Source organism: Pseudogymnoascus destructans (genome assembly GCF_001641265.1).
Source record: "Pseudogymnoascus destructans isolate 20631-21 unplaced genomic scaffold scaffold_3, whole genome shotgun sequence".
Taxonomy (NCBI): domain Eukaryota; kingdom Fungi; phylum Ascomycota; class Leotiomycetes; order Thelebolales; family Thelebolaceae; genus Pseudogymnoascus; species Pseudogymnoascus destructans.
This window is the reverse complement of record NW_020167522.1, coordinates 581,653-598,598: the sequence shown is the minus strand read 5'-3', so window position 1 is coordinate 598,598 and position 16,946 is coordinate 581,653. Positions and strand designations below refer to the sequence as shown.

The 16,946-nt window shown below is 49.3% G+C and overlaps 7 protein-coding genes and 2 non-coding genes across 9 annotated transcripts; 5 read left to right on the top strand and 4 right to left on the bottom strand.

The window, feature by feature from the left end:
• Positions 1 to 129: 129 nt before the first annotated feature.
• VC83_01500 (uncharacterized protein) lies at positions 130 to 3,107 on the bottom strand (the record flags this gene model as incomplete). Its single annotated transcript, XM_024465175.1, has 3 exons — positions 130 to 444; positions 500 to 2,938; positions 3,102 to 3,107. The coding sequence occupies 3 exons, from the start codon at positions 3,105 to 3,107 to the stop codon at positions 130 to 132; spliced, it is 2,760 nt and encodes a 919-aa protein (XP_024327281.1).
• A 610-nt stretch (positions 3,108 to 3,717) lies between these two features.
• On the bottom strand, positions 3,718 to 5,111 carry VC83_01499 (uncharacterized protein). The gene is made up of 2 exons (XM_024465174.1): positions 4,819 to 5,111; positions 3,718 to 4,762 (listed from the first exon to the last, which is right to left on the bottom strand). The coding sequence occupies exon 2, from the start codon at positions 4,737 to 4,739 to the stop codon at positions 4,443 to 4,445; it is 297 nt and encodes a 98-aa protein (XP_024327345.1). The 5' UTR covers positions 4,740 to 4,762; positions 4,819 to 5,111; the 3' UTR covers positions 3,718 to 4,442.
• A 179-nt stretch (positions 5,112 to 5,290) lies between these two features.
• On the bottom strand, positions 5,291 to 8,143 carry VC83_01498 (uncharacterized protein). The gene is made up of 3 exons (XM_024465173.1): positions 7,345 to 8,143; positions 5,827 to 7,287; positions 5,291 to 5,774 (listed from the first exon to the last, which is right to left on the bottom strand). Exons 1-3 carry the CDS (start codon positions 7,855 to 7,857, stop codon positions 5,658 to 5,660), a joined length of 2,091 nt encoding a protein of 696 aa, XP_024327346.1. The 5' UTR covers positions 7,858 to 8,143; the 3' UTR covers positions 5,291 to 5,657.
• Positions 8,144 to 8,253: 110 nt separating this feature from the next.
• VC83_01497 (uncharacterized protein) lies at positions 8,254 to 10,039 on the top strand. Its single transcript, XM_024465172.1, has 3 exons — positions 8,254 to 8,600; positions 8,648 to 8,973; positions 9,026 to 10,039. Exons 1-3 carry the CDS (start codon positions 8,375 to 8,377, stop codon positions 9,983 to 9,985), a joined length of 1,512 nt encoding a protein of 503 aa, XP_024327341.1. The 5' UTR covers positions 8,254 to 8,374; the 3' UTR covers positions 9,986 to 10,039.
• Positions 10,040 to 12,571, bottom strand: VC83_01495 (uncharacterized protein). The gene is made up of 2 exons (XM_024465170.1): positions 11,700 to 12,571; positions 10,040 to 11,643 (listed from the first exon to the last, which is right to left on the bottom strand). The coding sequence occupies exons 1-2, from the start codon at positions 12,102 to 12,104 to the stop codon at positions 10,990 to 10,992; spliced, it is 1,059 nt and encodes a 352-aa protein (XP_024327339.1). The 5' UTR covers positions 12,105 to 12,571; the 3' UTR covers positions 10,040 to 10,989.
• Positions 10,288 to 10,777, top strand: ATG12 (Ubiquitin-like protein; the record flags this gene model as incomplete). The annotated part of the gene is made up of 2 exons (XM_024465171.1): positions 10,288 to 10,462; positions 10,512 to 10,777. 2 exons carry the CDS (start codon positions 10,288 to 10,290, stop codon positions 10,775 to 10,777), a joined length of 441 nt encoding a protein of 146 aa, XP_024327342.1.
• A 561-nt stretch (positions 12,572 to 13,132) lies between the features above and the next one.
• On the top strand, positions 13,133 to 14,603 carry UBC8 (E2 ubiquitin-conjugating protein ubc8). The gene is made up of 4 exons (XM_024465169.1): positions 13,133 to 13,537; positions 13,597 to 13,711; positions 13,768 to 13,949; positions 14,029 to 14,603. The coding sequence occupies exons 1-4, from the start codon at positions 13,336 to 13,338 to the stop codon at positions 14,163 to 14,165; spliced, it is 636 nt and encodes a 211-aa protein (XP_024327340.1). The 5' UTR covers positions 13,133 to 13,335; the 3' UTR covers positions 14,166 to 14,603.
• A 1,451-nt stretch (positions 14,604 to 16,054) lies between these two features.
• On the top strand, positions 16,055 to 16,127 carry VC83_01493 (the record flags this gene model as incomplete). Its single annotated transcript has 1 exon — positions 16,055 to 16,127. It is a non-coding gene; the product is annotated as a tRNA-Arg (tRNA).
• Positions 16,128 to 16,279: 152 nt separating this feature from the next.
• Positions 16,280 to 16,352, top strand: VC83_01492 (the record flags this gene model as incomplete). Its single annotated transcript has 1 exon — positions 16,280 to 16,352. It is a non-coding gene; the product is annotated as a tRNA-Arg (tRNA).
• Between the last annotated feature and the right edge of the window lie 594 nt (positions 16,353 to 16,946).

The window sequence follows — 16,946 nt, the reverse complement described above, 5'->3', positions numbered from 1 at the left end:
GCGCCTTAAACCCCATACGACAAAGAAACCAGACCCGTGGATACTGACGGTATCCAGCGCCAAACACCCCATGCTCCTAAACGAACGTGTGCTTCCCTATGTACAATACTATATCCGCCTCTCGCCGTCTCACCACATCTCTCCGTCCTTGTCGTGATCATAAGCCCCTTGCTGTTGATTATCGTACTGGTAATACTGCTGATGCGAATATTGCCCCTGTCCAGATTGCGAATAGTCATCGCCGCCTTGCCTTCTAGACGCCTGCCGTGGTTGGTTATGGCCTCCACCGTCGTCCTGGTGGTCGTAATCATAGATCTGAGAATCATCAACGTAAGTCACAGTTTCTGACCCATCGTGTTGCTGCTGCTGATGGTGTCGTTGTTGATGATGATGCTGCTGCTGCTGCTGCTGGTCTGATGGAGAGTCGGCATAGTTAGCGATTCCCTGGAGTCGGTCAGTATTGCAAGCTCCATCTGTGCCAAATGGCTGTAAATCTTACCTGATGATAGTCATATCTGTATTGTTCGCTTTGCTGTTGCTCCTCTTCTTGGCGACGCTCAGCCTCCTTTGCTTTGCGCTCTGCTTCCTGGGCCTTCTTCTGTGCTGCAGACTGCGGTACCTGCACATGAGGATGCATCTGCTGAACCTTGGCCAGGTAGGCATACATAAAATTGCTCAGAAGCACTTGACTATGCAATGGTCGCCGCGGGTTGGCCAGCTTGATGTGCGCCATGCGGTAGATGGCGCGTTCTTCCAAGAGAGAAAAACTTGTCCAGTTATAGTCGACGTCAGGACGGAGATGCCTTGGCGGGTCGGGTGATAGAGCGCGTAATGAGGCCGATTTCTTGCCTCCTGAATCGCGTTCCCCTTTCTTCTTACCACCAAAGAGAGACGAAAACAAGCCGTCTTTCTCTTTCTTCTCCTCTTTGCCGGATTTGCGAGAGCTCTCTTTTTTCCGCTCATCTCCTAATTTGTTTTCAAAACTCTCCCTCTCTTGGTGTAAACTCTCCCTGCCCCGCTGAGCATTTGACTCAATCGAATGTTGCAATACGTCGAGACGAGCAACGTCATGAGTTTTCTCCAGGCTAACCTTGGCCTTGCTCTTTTTAGACGATTCGTCATCCTTCTTCTTTTCCTTCTTATTCTTGTCATCGCTTCCCTTGAACCATCCCCATCCTTTCTTAGGAGTGTTCGACTCGTTATCATCCTTGTCCCTTTCTCTATCTTTATGGGTCTTTACTTCTGGCTTCTTCTCTTTGACCACTGTAGGAATGAACGTTAAGCTATCTGTTCTCGAGCTACTTCCAGGCAGTGGTGATGACGATTGCGTTAATTCGTTAACCAGGTTTGCCTTGGAAGATTTGGGAACGGCGTCGCCAATGGAGGAAACCTGCCTTGCCACTCCCGGCCGCCTGCTAGAACGAGGCGGAGGCTGTGTCAGTGGTTGCTCTGCGGCCTGTGGCTGGTTAAAGGATGACGAACGTTCAGGGAATGAGTGGTGGGTAGGCGACAGAGGTTCTTCTGATGGCTGTTCGTCTTCAGGAGGTGTTTCAATTATCTGCGGCAATGAAACATCAGATCGGTGAGATTCTGTTTGCGACAACGTTTCTTCCCCAAATTGTACGCTCTGGTCGGTCAATTTATATTTTGACCCTTGTATCTGATCAGAATCTTTGTCCTCTATAGTAGGGCCTCGCCGGCGGTTTGGGCGTGAGAAATTCTCAGAAACAGGTTCAGACATAACTCGTTTTACTCCTTGACTTATAAAGGGATCATCCCCATCCGCGTCAGCCTGCCTTGCTCCGGCTCGTTTCGAATATGGTACACGTTCTCCTCTTCTAAGGCTGCCTTTGCGATAAGTCGTATGTGTGGATCGTCGCAGTCCGAAACCTGGCGCAGCTGGGAGTATAGGCATATCCTCGTCTGCCGGAACTTCCGCTCCTGTATCGTCTCGTTTACCCCTTTCCATTGACAGCTTTTGAAAAGCCCTTGCAGGGTCTTTAACCAGCTCGTCCAGCTCTGTCAAATCAGATATCTTTATTTCATTTCCTCCCTGAGACAGCAACGACCTCCTTCGTTCGAGCTTGTCGGCTCCATCTTGATAACCCAATCCGCCCTTTCCTCCAGAGTTGTCTATTTGCCGTGACAGCATAGACTTCTTCCTCCGCAAACTACTCGCAGACCCAGACCGTTCCAGGATGTCCGGTACCAACGTCGAATCTCCCGATCGCCTCTTAATAGTCTTTACACGGGTTTCCAAGAACGACTTGAACTCCATGGGTGCCAGCTCTGGATGAACCCTTGCAGGCACCCAAAATAGTCGTGATGGGTCATCTTCGTCGTCTCCTCCGGTCGGGGCGACCGATGGCATCACAGGGCGCCCTTGGAACGAAGGTAGATCGGGGTCGCTGGTATTTCCCACATCCATCGACATGCGTCGCAAGGCTTGTAGGTTACTCAGCTCTTGCGCTACAGCAGCGGGGTTAGATTCGTAGTCGATGTCATCTAGAGGGAACTGTTGGTTGGCCGTGTCGGCAATGGAGTGGCCGTCTCGCAACGAGTGGCTCGTAGAAGGCGGTGCAACATCGATAACTGCATTCCTGTGACTTGGATGCGCCGCTGGCAGTGTGTGTGATTTCCCAGCCGGGCCGCCATTAACTTGTAGCTGAGGTCTTGGCCCAGCATTTCGTCTACCTGTCAGCGGTTCTGTTGTCCAATTCGAGTTCGAGAAATAAGCTTCGTCCGACTCAGGCGGTTGATTCAGAGGAGAGCTGATAAAGCTCAAGGGTCTAGATTCGCGTTTCCAGTCGTCATCGTCTCCATACATGTCTCCGATCGCTTCTGTGACATGATGATTTGTGTCGCTGATAGAAAGTTGAGCTCCATGGCGGCTTCTGCTCTTAAAGCTTCCTCCCAGCTCCCGCGGTCTAGGTGTTGCCTGCGATAAAAGAAACGTAGGTCAGCCAGGAAGTCAACAAGGCAGCCGGTCAAGGCTCAAGAGTCAGCCTGGTCGCGTGGGTTGCAGAAGCGCTGGCCATATTGAGCCGGGCCAGACCTAGCGACACAGGTTTCCATTTCCAGATAAGGGATTGTGTACGAACCTTCATAGAGATACCGATAAATCTCACTTGTCAATCCGGGATTTTCTTATTGCTCGGCGAAAGACCACCGAAAGCTGGTTAGGTCGCGGTGGTGGTGGTGATGCTCATTTGGAGGACAATGAAGGTGCGGTCGTCGTGAGGGCTGAGGTCGACCATGAGTTCCGTCTCTCCAGCTTTTCGATACCAACCACTTCGCAAAACTTATGGCGAGTTATACAAAGATGTCGCAGTCCCAGAAGTTGGAAGAAGCATCAATCAGTAACGCTGGGGGGTGGCCTTAATGATCGTTTTGGAGGAAACCCATGCCCCAAGCTTTGTTTAGCGAGTTGACAGACCCCTGCCTTATACAACAATAGAATATCAGGCACAGTCCCTTGCAGTCGGTGGTACACGGCGCTGTACAAACAGTTTGAACTCATACAAACAAACCGTAAACAAATGTTAAATAGACCTCGGTGCTTTATCACTCGCTACTCATGTCAGCGACGATTCTCGAATTCTTCATAGGGATCGAGGCCTTTCCATGACGAATTGCCAAGCCCTTCCCTTCCCGCTGCCTCATTCCACTCTTCTTCTGGCGCTTAGCTGTGCCGTCCCTGTATCGAATGGTTATAAAATAGCCAGTTACAGCGTCACATCGATTAAATCTTTTACGGAGAGTAATAAAGGTACGTTTGGGGATTGGATGCATACAATTACAATATTGCTACTGTAGTACTGGAATGGACGAGAAACCTACAGGGCCAAAAAAAGCATGCACCGACCCCCTTTCTAGTTAAAGCCAGTAAACAAATGCAGAGAGGTGCAAGACATGTAGAGCAGAGCCCCCTAGGTATGCTAGACTGCCTGAATTAAGATCCAAGGTTTATTTGTAGGATTTCCCGGTTGTGCGACACATTGAGACTGCCTACCAGGGAACGTATGATCCGTCCTTCGGTCGAAACAAGGTCAAAGCCGTTGGACATCATCATAATAAATCCCTGGCTCAATTCCAGGTGCTATCCCTCTGGTATAGTTACCAAAGAAGCCCAACCAAACAACGCGATTAAGACGTTCAAGACCGGATTGTTCATCTTCTCAAAGATATTAGCCTGCACAGTGCCAGGACTAACAGCGACGGTGATGATGCTCGGATACCGCTTCGCGGGCGCCTTCGCGTGAAGAATGTTTGCCAGCTTGGACCAGGCATATCACGTCCAATTGTTCCCAGTGTTGAAATCGTCGAAGTCGATTCCCTTCTCAGTGGCATGGTAATGCCCGTCGGAGCTGATGTTGACTATGCGCACTGCCCAGTGGGTGCTGACTCTGCTGTCTTCAACATTGTGGGCAGGAGAAGCTTCGTTAGAAGGGCGTGACCCATGTGATTCGTCCCGAATTGTAGCCCATAACCGTCTTTTGTGACATCAGAGGGAAGGTTTGAGATTCCGGCTTTGTTGTATCGAGTCTCTCAAAGTCGGCTTTGACCACAGCTACGGCCGACTCGATAGAGGCGAATGAGACCATGTGAATCTCGAGTAGTTTGGCATTGGAATCTGACGCTTCAGATTTGATATCACTGAGCGCTGCCTCTCCTCTCTCTAGGCATCGTGTGCCCAAATAAATGCATTTGGGGTTGTGCTTTGCTAATCGCAGTACCATCTCCTTGCCCAGGCCATTGTTGCCTAGAATCAGCGTTAGAAAGGGATAAACCTCAAGTCATATCTGAAGGATTGCGTACCTCCAGTAACCAAGATAACCTTCTGAGAGATCCTCAATGTCCTGGTCCGGATCAAACTTCACACTTTTTCACCACCACATGATGAATGAAGATTTTGTGTTAACCCAATGAATTCCCGCTGAAGATGTAAAACGTTAGACAATATTGAAAGGAGGGAAATTCTCCGGGCTGTCACGACATTTATGTGGTTTACACATGCCCAGGCTCCAAGGCAAGCAAGCAAGGCCTCAAGCCTTGCCCATCAGTCAACAACAAAATCCAGATATTCTCAAATCATAAGACATAATATTCGGTTAGAGCTAAATGTATTCAAGGGGTCGACGATACTGCACATGACGCTCAACCTTGCGGCAACAAACCTGCGATCCACTTGAGTAAGCTGACAGTCGTACCAGTCACAATGCAGATAGGGGCTACGAGTAGTAGGCAAGGGGGCATTCTATACCCGTGCATAGTCAAACAATCATAAATAGTATCTGATTACAGTAATCCTGCGATGAGCACTACACTACACAATATAGAATATTAGATTCTTGTATAAAGGATCTAGCATCGCTATCACAAGCATGTGGCCTGATGATGAATGCGAGAAGTACGCCTTGTAAATGCCAATGCAAAGCCCACAATGACCTCTCCGATGCCCAGTAACGCTGCGAGCAGGTTCAAATGCGAGGACGACGCCAAAATAAGAAGCGAAAAAATGATCAACACAATTTACACATGGGATCCCGTGTTGACAAAAACAATGAAGTCCGAAACGCCCGTACATGCCCCTACAGGAAATCCATCTTGATAAAGATAAAAAGCTCCAAGGGTTTCCTCATAAACACTCTCTCGTATCAGGCATAATAGGGGTCCTCCTTAAGAGGTCGGCCCAGTTGGCTCAGTAGAGCATCCAGCTCTGTCCAGTTTTCGCTCTTCTCGGCGAAGCGGCGATGTTTGCGGGTGACACAATGCTAGGGAATGTTAGCTAAATGAAGAGAACAAAGGGTGTCAAGGATGTAGTACCTCTTCAAAGTCATCAAACTTATCCATGCAGTTTTCGCAATACCCAGGTTTGGGGTCTCTTTTGACGACCTTCCTCTTCGGGAGAGCTTTGACAGTTCGGCTCTCGTCTGTACGCCGAGCAGTGTTTTCCTGTTCATTGTTCCATCCATCTTCCTCAATGGCACCGAGGCTTTCTTGATTCTTCCGTTTGCGAATCCGTGCCCCTGCTTCGTCTTTAGCGGCGACATTGAGGTCTGTCATCCGGTGCGAGCTAGCCAAGCCCAGCGAGGTTGGGCCACTAGTTCGTTCCAGAACCTTGCGCTGCAAGCCGTAGACTTCTTTGCTAGTTCCTGCCTTGGCGCCCGGTCCGGCTGCGGTGGATGATATCATTTGAGATCGAATTGCAGAAGTGATGTTCGACTGCTGGAGCCCAGAAGCCACCGGTTCACCGCCAAAGAGTCTCCCAACACCAGCTCGGCTGACAAAAGCATTCTGTGGTCCTTTCGACGAAGGCTCGTCATCCAGTGACTTGGATGGATCCGTTGCTCGGCTGAATGTGTTTCGCTGCTTCAGAGGAGCTGAAACCGTATTGCGGTTAGCAGTGTTTTCGCCGTCCATTAAAGCTCGCTTGCTGCTCGCTGTCGGGGGCTGCATCCTTGCTTGGCCTGCAGCAGCTGCACGGGTTCTGGGCACAGCACTACTCTCTTTCTCCTGCTGACGCTGTTGCCTGGCGGCGTCTCTCTCGGCCTCTCGGCGGCTACCATCGACCTCCGGTACAAACGGGCATTTCCCATTGGCAACGCTCCTAAATTGCGGCCAGTCACCCTGCTCTTTATTCGACACTTTCGCGTATTCCCGAACCATGATAGGTTTTTGCTTCTCGTCAACATCATGGACATATATATACAGCCCCTTAAACATAATCATTTCTTTTGTCGCCACTGTAGGGTCACGGTCCGAAGGGCCATGGATCCGCTCATTCCGCAATAATGCCGAGAGATCAGCCTCACGCGTGCTCCGGGATACTCCACTGATAGTACCCTGGGTTGTGTTGCTCCTGGTATTGTGGCCATGTGCAGCCTGCGATCCAGTATCTGTGTCGAACATAGTGGTCATCATCCGTTGGAGTTTCTCCAGCGCCCATATCTTCATGCCCAGTTCTCTAGCACGATGGAGAACATCGGCATTCCTCCCCTGCTGCCTTCGGATATCGATATCATTATGGATAGCTGACGCCTTCCTCGGGTTCACTTCGAATGTAAACCTCGATTTCAGAGGTTGCGAATCAATGTGATTGCCTGCTGGCTCGGACGACCGATCCAAAAGCGACGGGTTGATTGTTTGTGGGTGGTTGCTCCTAGAGTTTACATCGGCTGCTGAGGAGTCTCTGGCAGTATCAGTCGGGCTAACAGCCAGTTCGGGGGGTATCGTTCGTGTTGTGACAACATGAGTAACGGCGTTTGAGAAGAATTTCTCCTCTCGCTAAATGAGCATCAGCAAATGTCCGTACGGTTGATTGAATGATATGAGAGAACTTACTGCACCAAGAGCTGTAACTTGTTTGGCATATCTGACTCGAACATCCTCCGAGATGCTCTCGAAGTAGAAAACAAACTTTGGGAAAACCTTTCTATAGTGACGCTGCCACTGCCTTATAGTCTCCAGGTTTTCTTCTGAGGCCTTGTCTGCCTTGGCAACAGCTTGCTGGACTGGCCTTCGTTGTACCGCCTCCAGCTTGCGGTCAAACGCTGCGGGTTGGGCGTGTGCCCTTCGCGAGAAGACCTGGCCTTCAGCTGACTCGGTCAGAGACTGCCGCGGAGAAGCCTTCAGGCCTCGGTGGGTAACCTCAACTATGTGTTTCTTAGCTGGAGGTGGTTGCCCATAGGCTTCTTCGCGTTGGACGGTGGCATGCGAGCGCTTCGGCTTGGCTGCTCCAGCCGTCCCGCCTCGATATGGCGAGTTGACGGCATTAGGGTTGCTAGAAAGAGGCACCCTCCTAGTCGACATGTCGGACATAGTATGGGGCGACTTGAGTATAGATACAGCTGTCATAAGAATGTACGTGCAACAGCTCGAGGCAGCTCGAGCCCCAAGGAGTGGGGGTGTTCACGCGACGTGAATACGTCGGAAGTGCCTGCTTCGATGTAGGTTTTAGAAAGGCATTGGAGAGAAAAAGTAATGCTAGACCTGGTAAACAATCGAATTACCACGAGAAGGCCAAACAATGAGCGTCGTATTATTAATGTTGCCTCTTTGGATTGAAGTGCGTTTGGGGTGGTTGATGGGACTCCCACACACAGAGAGGAAAGCAAGGTGCACGGTCCACCTATATCCGAACCTAGAAACCATAAACACCAGTAGGGACGCGCTTTGGTGGGCGCAAGTACGAGTACCTGTGGCAACCATTTTCGATAAGTAAGCAAAGCCAAAACAACCCAGGTAATGCAGTGCAGTTATGCTTCCATGCTTGCGACAAAGTGTTTTATGCAACCTACGTCGCTCGAATAAATGATTCAACATAGTTGTTAACTCAAGATACTATACATATATATGATATGCGACTGCGACAATGAGGTTACGGACTGCTGCATTACGGCAATTGAGCCGGGGAGCATCGTGTTCTACTTCATCGAGGACGGCATCATGCCTGGCAGCACGAACGTCGCCATTGTTCACCATTTCACAAAAAGGCCAATTCCAGCCTCGTAGAGGTTACGCCTCTGTTTCCGCTGCAGAATGCCAGTTTGGCCAGCCTGTACACGAGACACATCCTCACATACTTGCCGCTGGAGAATGTAAATGGCCTCTTGACATTCCTCGAAGCTCTCACTGACTATTTCAGTGACGCCTGGCATATCCGCCCAAGAATACCACGAGAGACGAGCGAAGCTAGCCGCGAGCCTTCCTGAGAATGCCATTGCCATTCTCCCATCCGCCGACCTCAAATACCGATCGGGCGCTGTATTCTACGAATTCCACCAAGAGTCCGACTTCTTATACTTGACTGGATTCAACGAACCAGAGGCTGTCGCTGTCATACAGAAGATAGGCAGGGGTGATGATTATATATTTCACCTTTTCCTACGGCCAAAGGATGCTGCCGCAGAGCAATGGGAAGGCGCCAGATCTGGGGAACAAGCTGCATTAGACGTGTTCAATGCTGACAAGGTGCACCATCCCTCTGATTACCAGGCCTAGCAGCTCACTCACACACGTGCAGTCTGGAGATATTAAAAATATTTCGAGACTATTATCCCCTCTAATAGCTGGCGCCAGCCAGGTATATGCGGAATCATCCAGCACTAAGTCGGTCTTTTCAAAGTTCTTCTCCGCCAAGAATACGGCCGAAGACAGCTTCTTTGGGTTGATCAAGAATGCAAAAGTGAGGCCTATTAGGCCCGTTTTGAATGATCTGAGGATATTCAAAAGTGAGGCTGAGGTTAAAAACATGCGGTTAGCAGGCAAGCTGTCTGGAAGAGCTTATACCAACGCCATGCGTCAACAATGGACAAATGAGAAGGACCTCGGGGCATACCTGGAGTACCAGTTCAAAGCACAAGGCTGTGATGGCTCCGCGTACGTCCCCGTCGTTGCGGGTGGCATAAATGCAAACAGCATACACTACGTTCGAAACGACGACGTCCTGGGCGAGAACGATCTAGTCTTGATAGACGCTGGTGGGGAGTACGGCGGATACATAACGGATATTACCCGTACATGGCCCATTTCGGGAAAGTTCTCGTCGCCACAAAAAGACCTGTACGAGGCGATCTTGACAGTGCAAAGGGTCTGCGTCGCTCTCTGCAGGGAAGATTCGAACCTGTCTTTGGATCAGATCCACCGACTTACTGAGCAAGGCCTTCGAAAGCAACTAGAAGAGATAGGATTTGATCTTCGCGGAAACGCGATGGAGGTCCTGTTCCCTCATCATGTTGGACATTACGTCGGGCTTGATGTGCACGACTGCCCTGGTTTCCCTAGAAACGGTGTTTTAAAGACGGGGCAATGCGTCACGATAGAGCCGGGGATATACGTCCCAAATGATGATCGGTTCCCCGCGCATTTTCGCGGTATTGGAATACGGATAGAAGATAGCGTGTGTGTCCAGAAGGACACCGCTCTTGTATTAACGACGGAGGCTGTCAAGGAAGTGGTGGATATCGAAGCCCTTCGTGATTAATAGTGTACGATTAGTGTAACTTATCCGAACGGATAATTATGTATATTTATATGTATTCTATAGGAAAGAATTCGAAAGATTCCATCCAGTCGTCAAACACCAAAGCGTGAAACTTGGTCTCAGTGTGTGTGAAGTTCCGTCCAAGTCATCCGACATAAAGATCAGATCTCAGCCTCGCGAGCCTCGTCCTCGGTCACTCTCCACCATCTACAGCTTCCCAAGCCACACGCCAGCACAAGCAGCGTCTACAATTCAAACCTCCTTCCAAAGACTCGAGGCTATCAGTCTCAGCAAACCCCAAAATGTCCGAGTCAAGTCTCCCCGTCCGCTCCTCCCCCTCTCAAGCCACACCCATCCCCGACGACGACCATGAAGCCGACCTGCCCCTCACCATGACTGCCTCGGTCGTCCTCGCCTCTCTCCCCCGCGACGCAACCGCGGCACTAAAAGACGCCGGAGCCTTCGACAAACCGAAAGGTACGTTGACCCCACCTATAGTCTGTTCCGCATTCTCACAGTCCCGCAGTGACGGTGCGCTTCAAGGCCATCGGGTCCGCGCCTATTCTCAAGCAGCCGGTCTGCCGCATCAATGCGACGCAGCGCTTTGAGGCTGTGGTTGCGTATCTGAGGCGGGTAGTCAAGTGTGGGCCGCAGGATAGTGTGTTTTTGTATGTGAATAATACGTTTGCGCCTTCGTTGGATGAGATTGTTGGGAACCTGCATAGGGTGAGTCCAGTGTTTGGGAGCTTGGAGCTACTTCAAGCAAACGTACTCGGGACTGCATGGGACTAATGGATACCAGTGCTTTCGAAATCAAACGGATGACCAGCTTATTGTTTCCTACTCAATGACACCAGCTTTTGGTTGAGAAGTCAAGATTATGAGGGTAATATAGCTATATTTAAAATATGGTGGAGCTATGTATGCTTCACTTGCTACGAAAACTAAATATAAAGAACCGCCAAAATCAAAAAGCCACCCCCTGCTGACTATCATCACCACATCTACTTCCGGCCGCTCTCTTCCGGCCCACCAAAGCTGGACTTGCTGGTATTCGCCAGAACCCGTTCAAACTGCTCCAGCTCATCCTTCGAGATCGGGTAAGTGTGCTCTTGCGCCGGGTACGCCCTGCTCTTCACCTCATCTCTATATGACTCTATCGCCCGCTTGGTCTCGCCCCAAACGTCTCCATACTGCTTCACGAACTTCGGCAAGAAACGGCCTGGCGGGAAGTTGCCCGCCATATCGACCTGCACCAGCACCTGGCCGGAGCAGCCGCTGCCTGCGCCAATACCGATAGTGGGGATATCCAAACGCTCCGTGATTAACGCCGCGACCTCCGCAGGCACAGCTTCCACAACGACAGCAAAGCATCCCGCTTTCTGGATGGCAAGAGCATCGTGGAGGACCTTCACTGCGCTGGCAGCCGTCTTACCTTGGACTCTGAATCCGCCCAGGGCATTCTGGCGCTGTGGAGTGAGGCCGATGTGGCCGAGGACCGGGATGCCGGCGTTGGTGATCTTCTGGATTGTGGGCACCATTTCCAGGCCGCCCTCGAGCTTGACTGCTTGCATTCGGCCTTCCTTGATGACGCGGATGGCGCTGGCAAGAGCTTGTTCTGGAGAGATTTCATAGCAGCCCATAGGGAGATCACCGATCTGCAAACAGGCTATTAGCGGTGTACATTTTGTGTCCGGTTTCTTTTTGAACTTACTGTGAACGCTGTCTTTGTAGCTCGTGCGACGGACTTGCAGTGGAGGAGCATGTCCTCTAACACTATCTCGCTCGTGTCCTCCATTCCCAGCGCTACCATGGCAAGACTGTCCCCAACGAGGACCATGTCCATGCCAGCATGGTCGGCAACGTGTCCACTGGGGAAGTCATGCGCCGTGATCATGGCTATGGGTTCTCCCTTTTTGCACATTGAGCGCAGTGTATTGATTGTGACTTTCTTTCTGGGTGACGCCACCGCGGCGCCCATAGGCGAATGCGAGCTATTTCGGCATTGTAATTGCGAGAGCAGCGGACGAGCGGCAAATGAAGGTGGTCTGCAAACTCCAGATGAGAGAGAGGATAGAGAAGTGAGAGCACGCGAGCTCAAGATGGTGGTTCGAGACATTGGTTGGGGCTGGCGTTGTGCGGATTGCTTGTGGGAAATGCGGTGATGGAAGGAAAAGGATCTGAGTCAGAGGCTGCCATTGTTCAGCCGGAAGAGTGTTGCCTTTTCATGTCTGAAGAAGTGAAGGTCGTGATAGAGAATGCAGCGCACATCTGGGTCGGCGTGGAGAGAGAGAGATTATTTCGGACAAGTCCCAGTTTACCGAGGCTGGGGTTTGTCGGAACCGGCGGCTCAATTCTGGATCAGTAAACAGTCTTACTCTGCTATGGGACTTATGTGAAGTTTATAGTTTACTCTCATCTATTCATATTTTCAGGGTTCAAAGCATCAATTATCAGAGAGTTATAACGCATTTTACACAGTTAATTCTCTGTTTGCACGCCACATCCTGCTGTGGACGTTGGGGAAGTGGGATGGGGAACGATTACAAGGGTACGGAGGTACATCCATTATGACTTTTCTTTTTGGTGAACGAACCCCCACCATGCCCCACCAACGAACCAGATCTCGTGCCCGATCTGTAGAAGTGACGAGACATGGGCTTTCACAGCCAGTGACACGGTACCTGGGTTTCCATACGTAACCTGGCCATCCCCTCATCCTTCAGACCTTCATATTACATACTTGCATGCTTCAACTTCAGCATATTCCAGCTTCGTAGCCCTATTTCGACTGAGAATCTAGCGTGTACCCTTCAAAGCAGGGTCTCACACAGCTGTCTACAGCTGTCTGTCACTGATTCGCCAGAAATTCGCCTTCCACCCGACCCCGATCGAAAGCATCCTTTGAGCGCATAACAACTCCGCCACTGCACTGCGATCAAAAGCGACGGAGGATCTGAACTATACGGAGGAGACGAGCAATAAACTGCCTGGCCCAAGGAAGGCGTCGAATAGCCAGAACATATATCCCCCAAGGCCGTAGACACAGGACAAGACAAGGACCAGCTGTGGGTGGCGGTGCGGCCGAAGAGCAAACGCCAAGATGAGCAGCCCCCGGAGGAGGATAGAGACTGATGTGAGTTGACATGATGAAGTACTATAGTGTGTCCCTTGCTGACTTTTATATATAAGGTTATGAAGTAAATGCGCCTCCTCTGTCCCACCATCTTCGCTACGCCCGCCCAGATGACAATCACTTAGGCACACCTGCTAACATACTTACAGGATGTACGAACCTGCTCTGTAAAACGACATGCCTCACGAGAATACTGACGCTTGGTGATAGGCTTATGAGCGACTATGAGGTTACTCTGGTCAATGACAACAGTGAGTCTTTGCCTTCTAGTCCGTATTGGCACCGCCGCCACTACCAACCGACATCGCTGATAATGTATAGTGTACGCACAACCACCCATGACTTTCCAGCTCAGAATACTCGACTTACAAGGCAAAGGCAAGAATTCTACGTCCGCTTCAAGGGCCCCGAAGAAAGTGAGTCCTGCCGGTTCAATTCGTCCCTTCGCCCGAGACAAGGTCCTGACATCCTACAGCCCCATTCCAAGGCGGACTCTGGAAGATCCATGTCGAGCTACCGGACCAATACCCCTACAAGAGCCCAAGCATTGGCTTCGTGAACAGGATATTCCACCCCAATATCGACGAGCTGTCAGTACACCCCCTGTAATTGTTGTTACTGGGCCAAAACTGATGGCGGCAAATAGATCCGGTTCTGTCTGCCTCGACGTCATAAACCAGACCTGGTCGCCCATGTTCGATATGATCAATATTTTCGAGGTCTTCCTGCCGCAGCTCTTGCGTTACCCGAATCCCACGGACCCGTTAAACGGTGAAGCGGCATCGTTACTTATGCGGGAGCCGAAGACGTATGAGGCGAAGGTCAAAGGTACGCACCCTTTCTCCACCACCTCGACGAATTTTTCGAAGCGCAAGTCGTATTATGAACAAGCTACTAACGCACCCAGAATACGTCTCTAAATACGCCACCCGCGAAGCCATCGACGACAATGGCGCCGAGTCCGACGACGACGACGACATGTCCTCCGTCGCCTCCTTCGGCTCCGACGACGACGAGGCAGCCGGCACGATGGAGGAGCTCTAGATTTGGGGGGTTCTCCTACACGATTGTGTGTTTTTTTTTTTTTTTTTCTCGCAATGCATTATTGCCAGGTGTTTGTTAGGTTTTTTGAGTTTTTATGACACCCCATAAATCGCTGGATTTTTTTCTGATTTAACGGGTTGGCGTCTGTGTGGATTGGGCGAGCTGGGTCTTTGCTTTTTTTTTTAGGAGGAGGATGCATGAGTTTGGTATGGCGAGTTGTTCGGGGGGGGGATAGTTGGTTGGGGTGACTTTGCAGACGGATTGGCGGTAGATAACTATGATGAATCTCAACTTGACATGTTCATAATTTCTTCGAGCTCTTCTTTGGCGTCTGGTGAAGATATAACCATTGCTCAGAAAGTATGTCTGAGTAGTAGTAGTATGTATTATCTACTGTAGTTTGATATTAAATCGACAATATATATTTTTCCTACGAGGCCGAATATATAAATAAAATATTTATTTTAGCACCAATATATATCCTTGCAATTACACTCTAACGTAACTCGTGGCGTAATGCGTCTAATTGCAGGGGACTATTCTATTAAAACCTAGATTTCTGAACATCAACAATAATACAATCTCCAATGTCGCTCTCAGATTCATCTTGACCCTCTCCTTCAACATCTGCTTCACACTCAGTCTCGTAAGATACACCCTTGCCCTTTGTTTTGCCCTTTTTACCTACTTGCTTTTTTGTAGCTTTTTCAGCCTCTACTACATCACATAATTCTGTAGAAATATAGAAGTGACCCTTTAAGACTGCCCTCTTTCCCTTCGTACGGGTCGTACGCTTCTTTATGATCGATCGGAGTTTGTTTGCATCATGTTGGTAGACAATACTTTGAGCTTGAAGTTGCTCAGTTCCCGCTGTCAATTTCTTAATATACTAACGGACTAGTGTAGTAATATCCGTACGAGCTTGTATTGTTAAATTAAGAAGCTCATTTGCTACCTATAAGGTTTCGTTTAGAGGTGAGCTATTTACAAAGACTCGATCGAAAATATCAAATTAGGTTGGTGTTTTAGGTCTTTCTAGCTCATAGGGTTCCTCTTAAACCATCGTACGAAGCGCTCTTTGTGGGTTAAATGGGAATAACCCAGCTCCACGCCATGCTGATTTAATATTTTGGTAATTGCAAACATCCGATCAGGCTTGTATCTCCATCCATTCAAACTTTTGGATTCGTATGAGTTGAGCTTGAGAGCGCAGCAGTTAGTCGCTTCTTTAATAGGCTAAAAATTGCAACATCAAGTGGCTGAAGTAAGTGTGATGTTGAGGTGGGAGGATAAGAAGTATAATTCGATTTTAAAGACAGTGAGCTATAAAGCTTCTACTAATGTGAGAGTCATGGCCGTCACAAATAAGAAGGCGATATTGACCGCACGCTTTTGTACAAGTTGAAGGCTCAAAAACGCGTTTTAACCACTTTAGCCTAAGAGTAAGAATACTGCTTCATTGACCCGAGCTTCGATTTTAGCTGCACTCTGGCTTTTTTGGCGTACCATTTTTAAATGGTTTAAGTTTTAATTGAATAGTCCCCTGTAATTAGACGCATTACGCCACTAGACGTATTACGCCACGAGTTACGTTAATTTACAGAACAAGAGCATCATATACTCTAATTTATTACGTAGCAATTTACTCAATAGCAAAATATAGTTTACCTTCTCCAGCCTACCACTACCATATACACCATCTATCATGTGTAAATCGGCAAATCCATTACCACCTCGCCCCAACCCCCACCCGTCCGTCGTGCGGGGGTCGGAGGGAAGACCCTCCGTCTTGGCACCGTAGCACACATAATCGTACCCCGCACGTGATGCTGCTCGTGACACTCATAGGGCTTAAATACCACACCAACCAACCCTAAACCAAATTAACTGGCCTGCTGGCCCAATGGCAAGGCGCTTGACTACGAATCAAGAGATTGCAGGTTCGATCCCTGCGTAGGTCAAATATTCCGGTATATATTACCAAATATATATTTTTTTGCCAAAATTTCATATTTTTCAAGTCAGTTATCCACTTTTTTTTTTGTTTTAAGAAAAATCGTAGAGGAGACAACGCTTGGAAATGCCGAGTTAGGGGGTCCGTAAATAAAAATATAGGCCTGCTGGCCCAATGGCAAGGCGCTTGACTACGAATCAAGAGATTGCAGGTTCGATCCCTGCGTAGGTCACTATTCGAATACTTCGGTGTTTCTTTTTGATATTCTTTTTGATATTCCTTTGATATATTTTTTGGGCTGTTGGGGGGGATGGGTATAGAAGCCGCAGCGCTAAACTTTTGGCATGATTGAATAACGATTGGAAGATAGAACAGCAGCAGTTCGAACAAAAAGAGTAGGAAGGCTAAGACGACGGCGAGGGCGATAGAGAGACGATGGGCGGCGAGAGTGTTGGACGCATGGTTCTCGCAGTGTTTACAAGTCATTTGGACAAAACTCTTGTGATAAGTAGTGTTCCCTTCCCAATTACACAATCAAACAAAAGCAACCCCTCAAGTTAAATTTCCCCTGTCTTGACGAAGACGACGTATCACTCTAAAACCCCCTTTCCACTCTGCATGTCCACCCTCGTCAGCATCCTATTGATTACAAGGGTACTCTTTCGCCGCCTTATCTATATGGACGCTAGGTCTATCCGAAGTTGCTTGAGCCCAATTCGAAAAAGCCTCTTTCTCAGAACATATCGGCAACGTAAAGACGCCTGGAGCTTGTATCCCATTCGATGCAAGATCGTTGATTTGTAGGGCCCTTCGAAGTGTCCAACCCG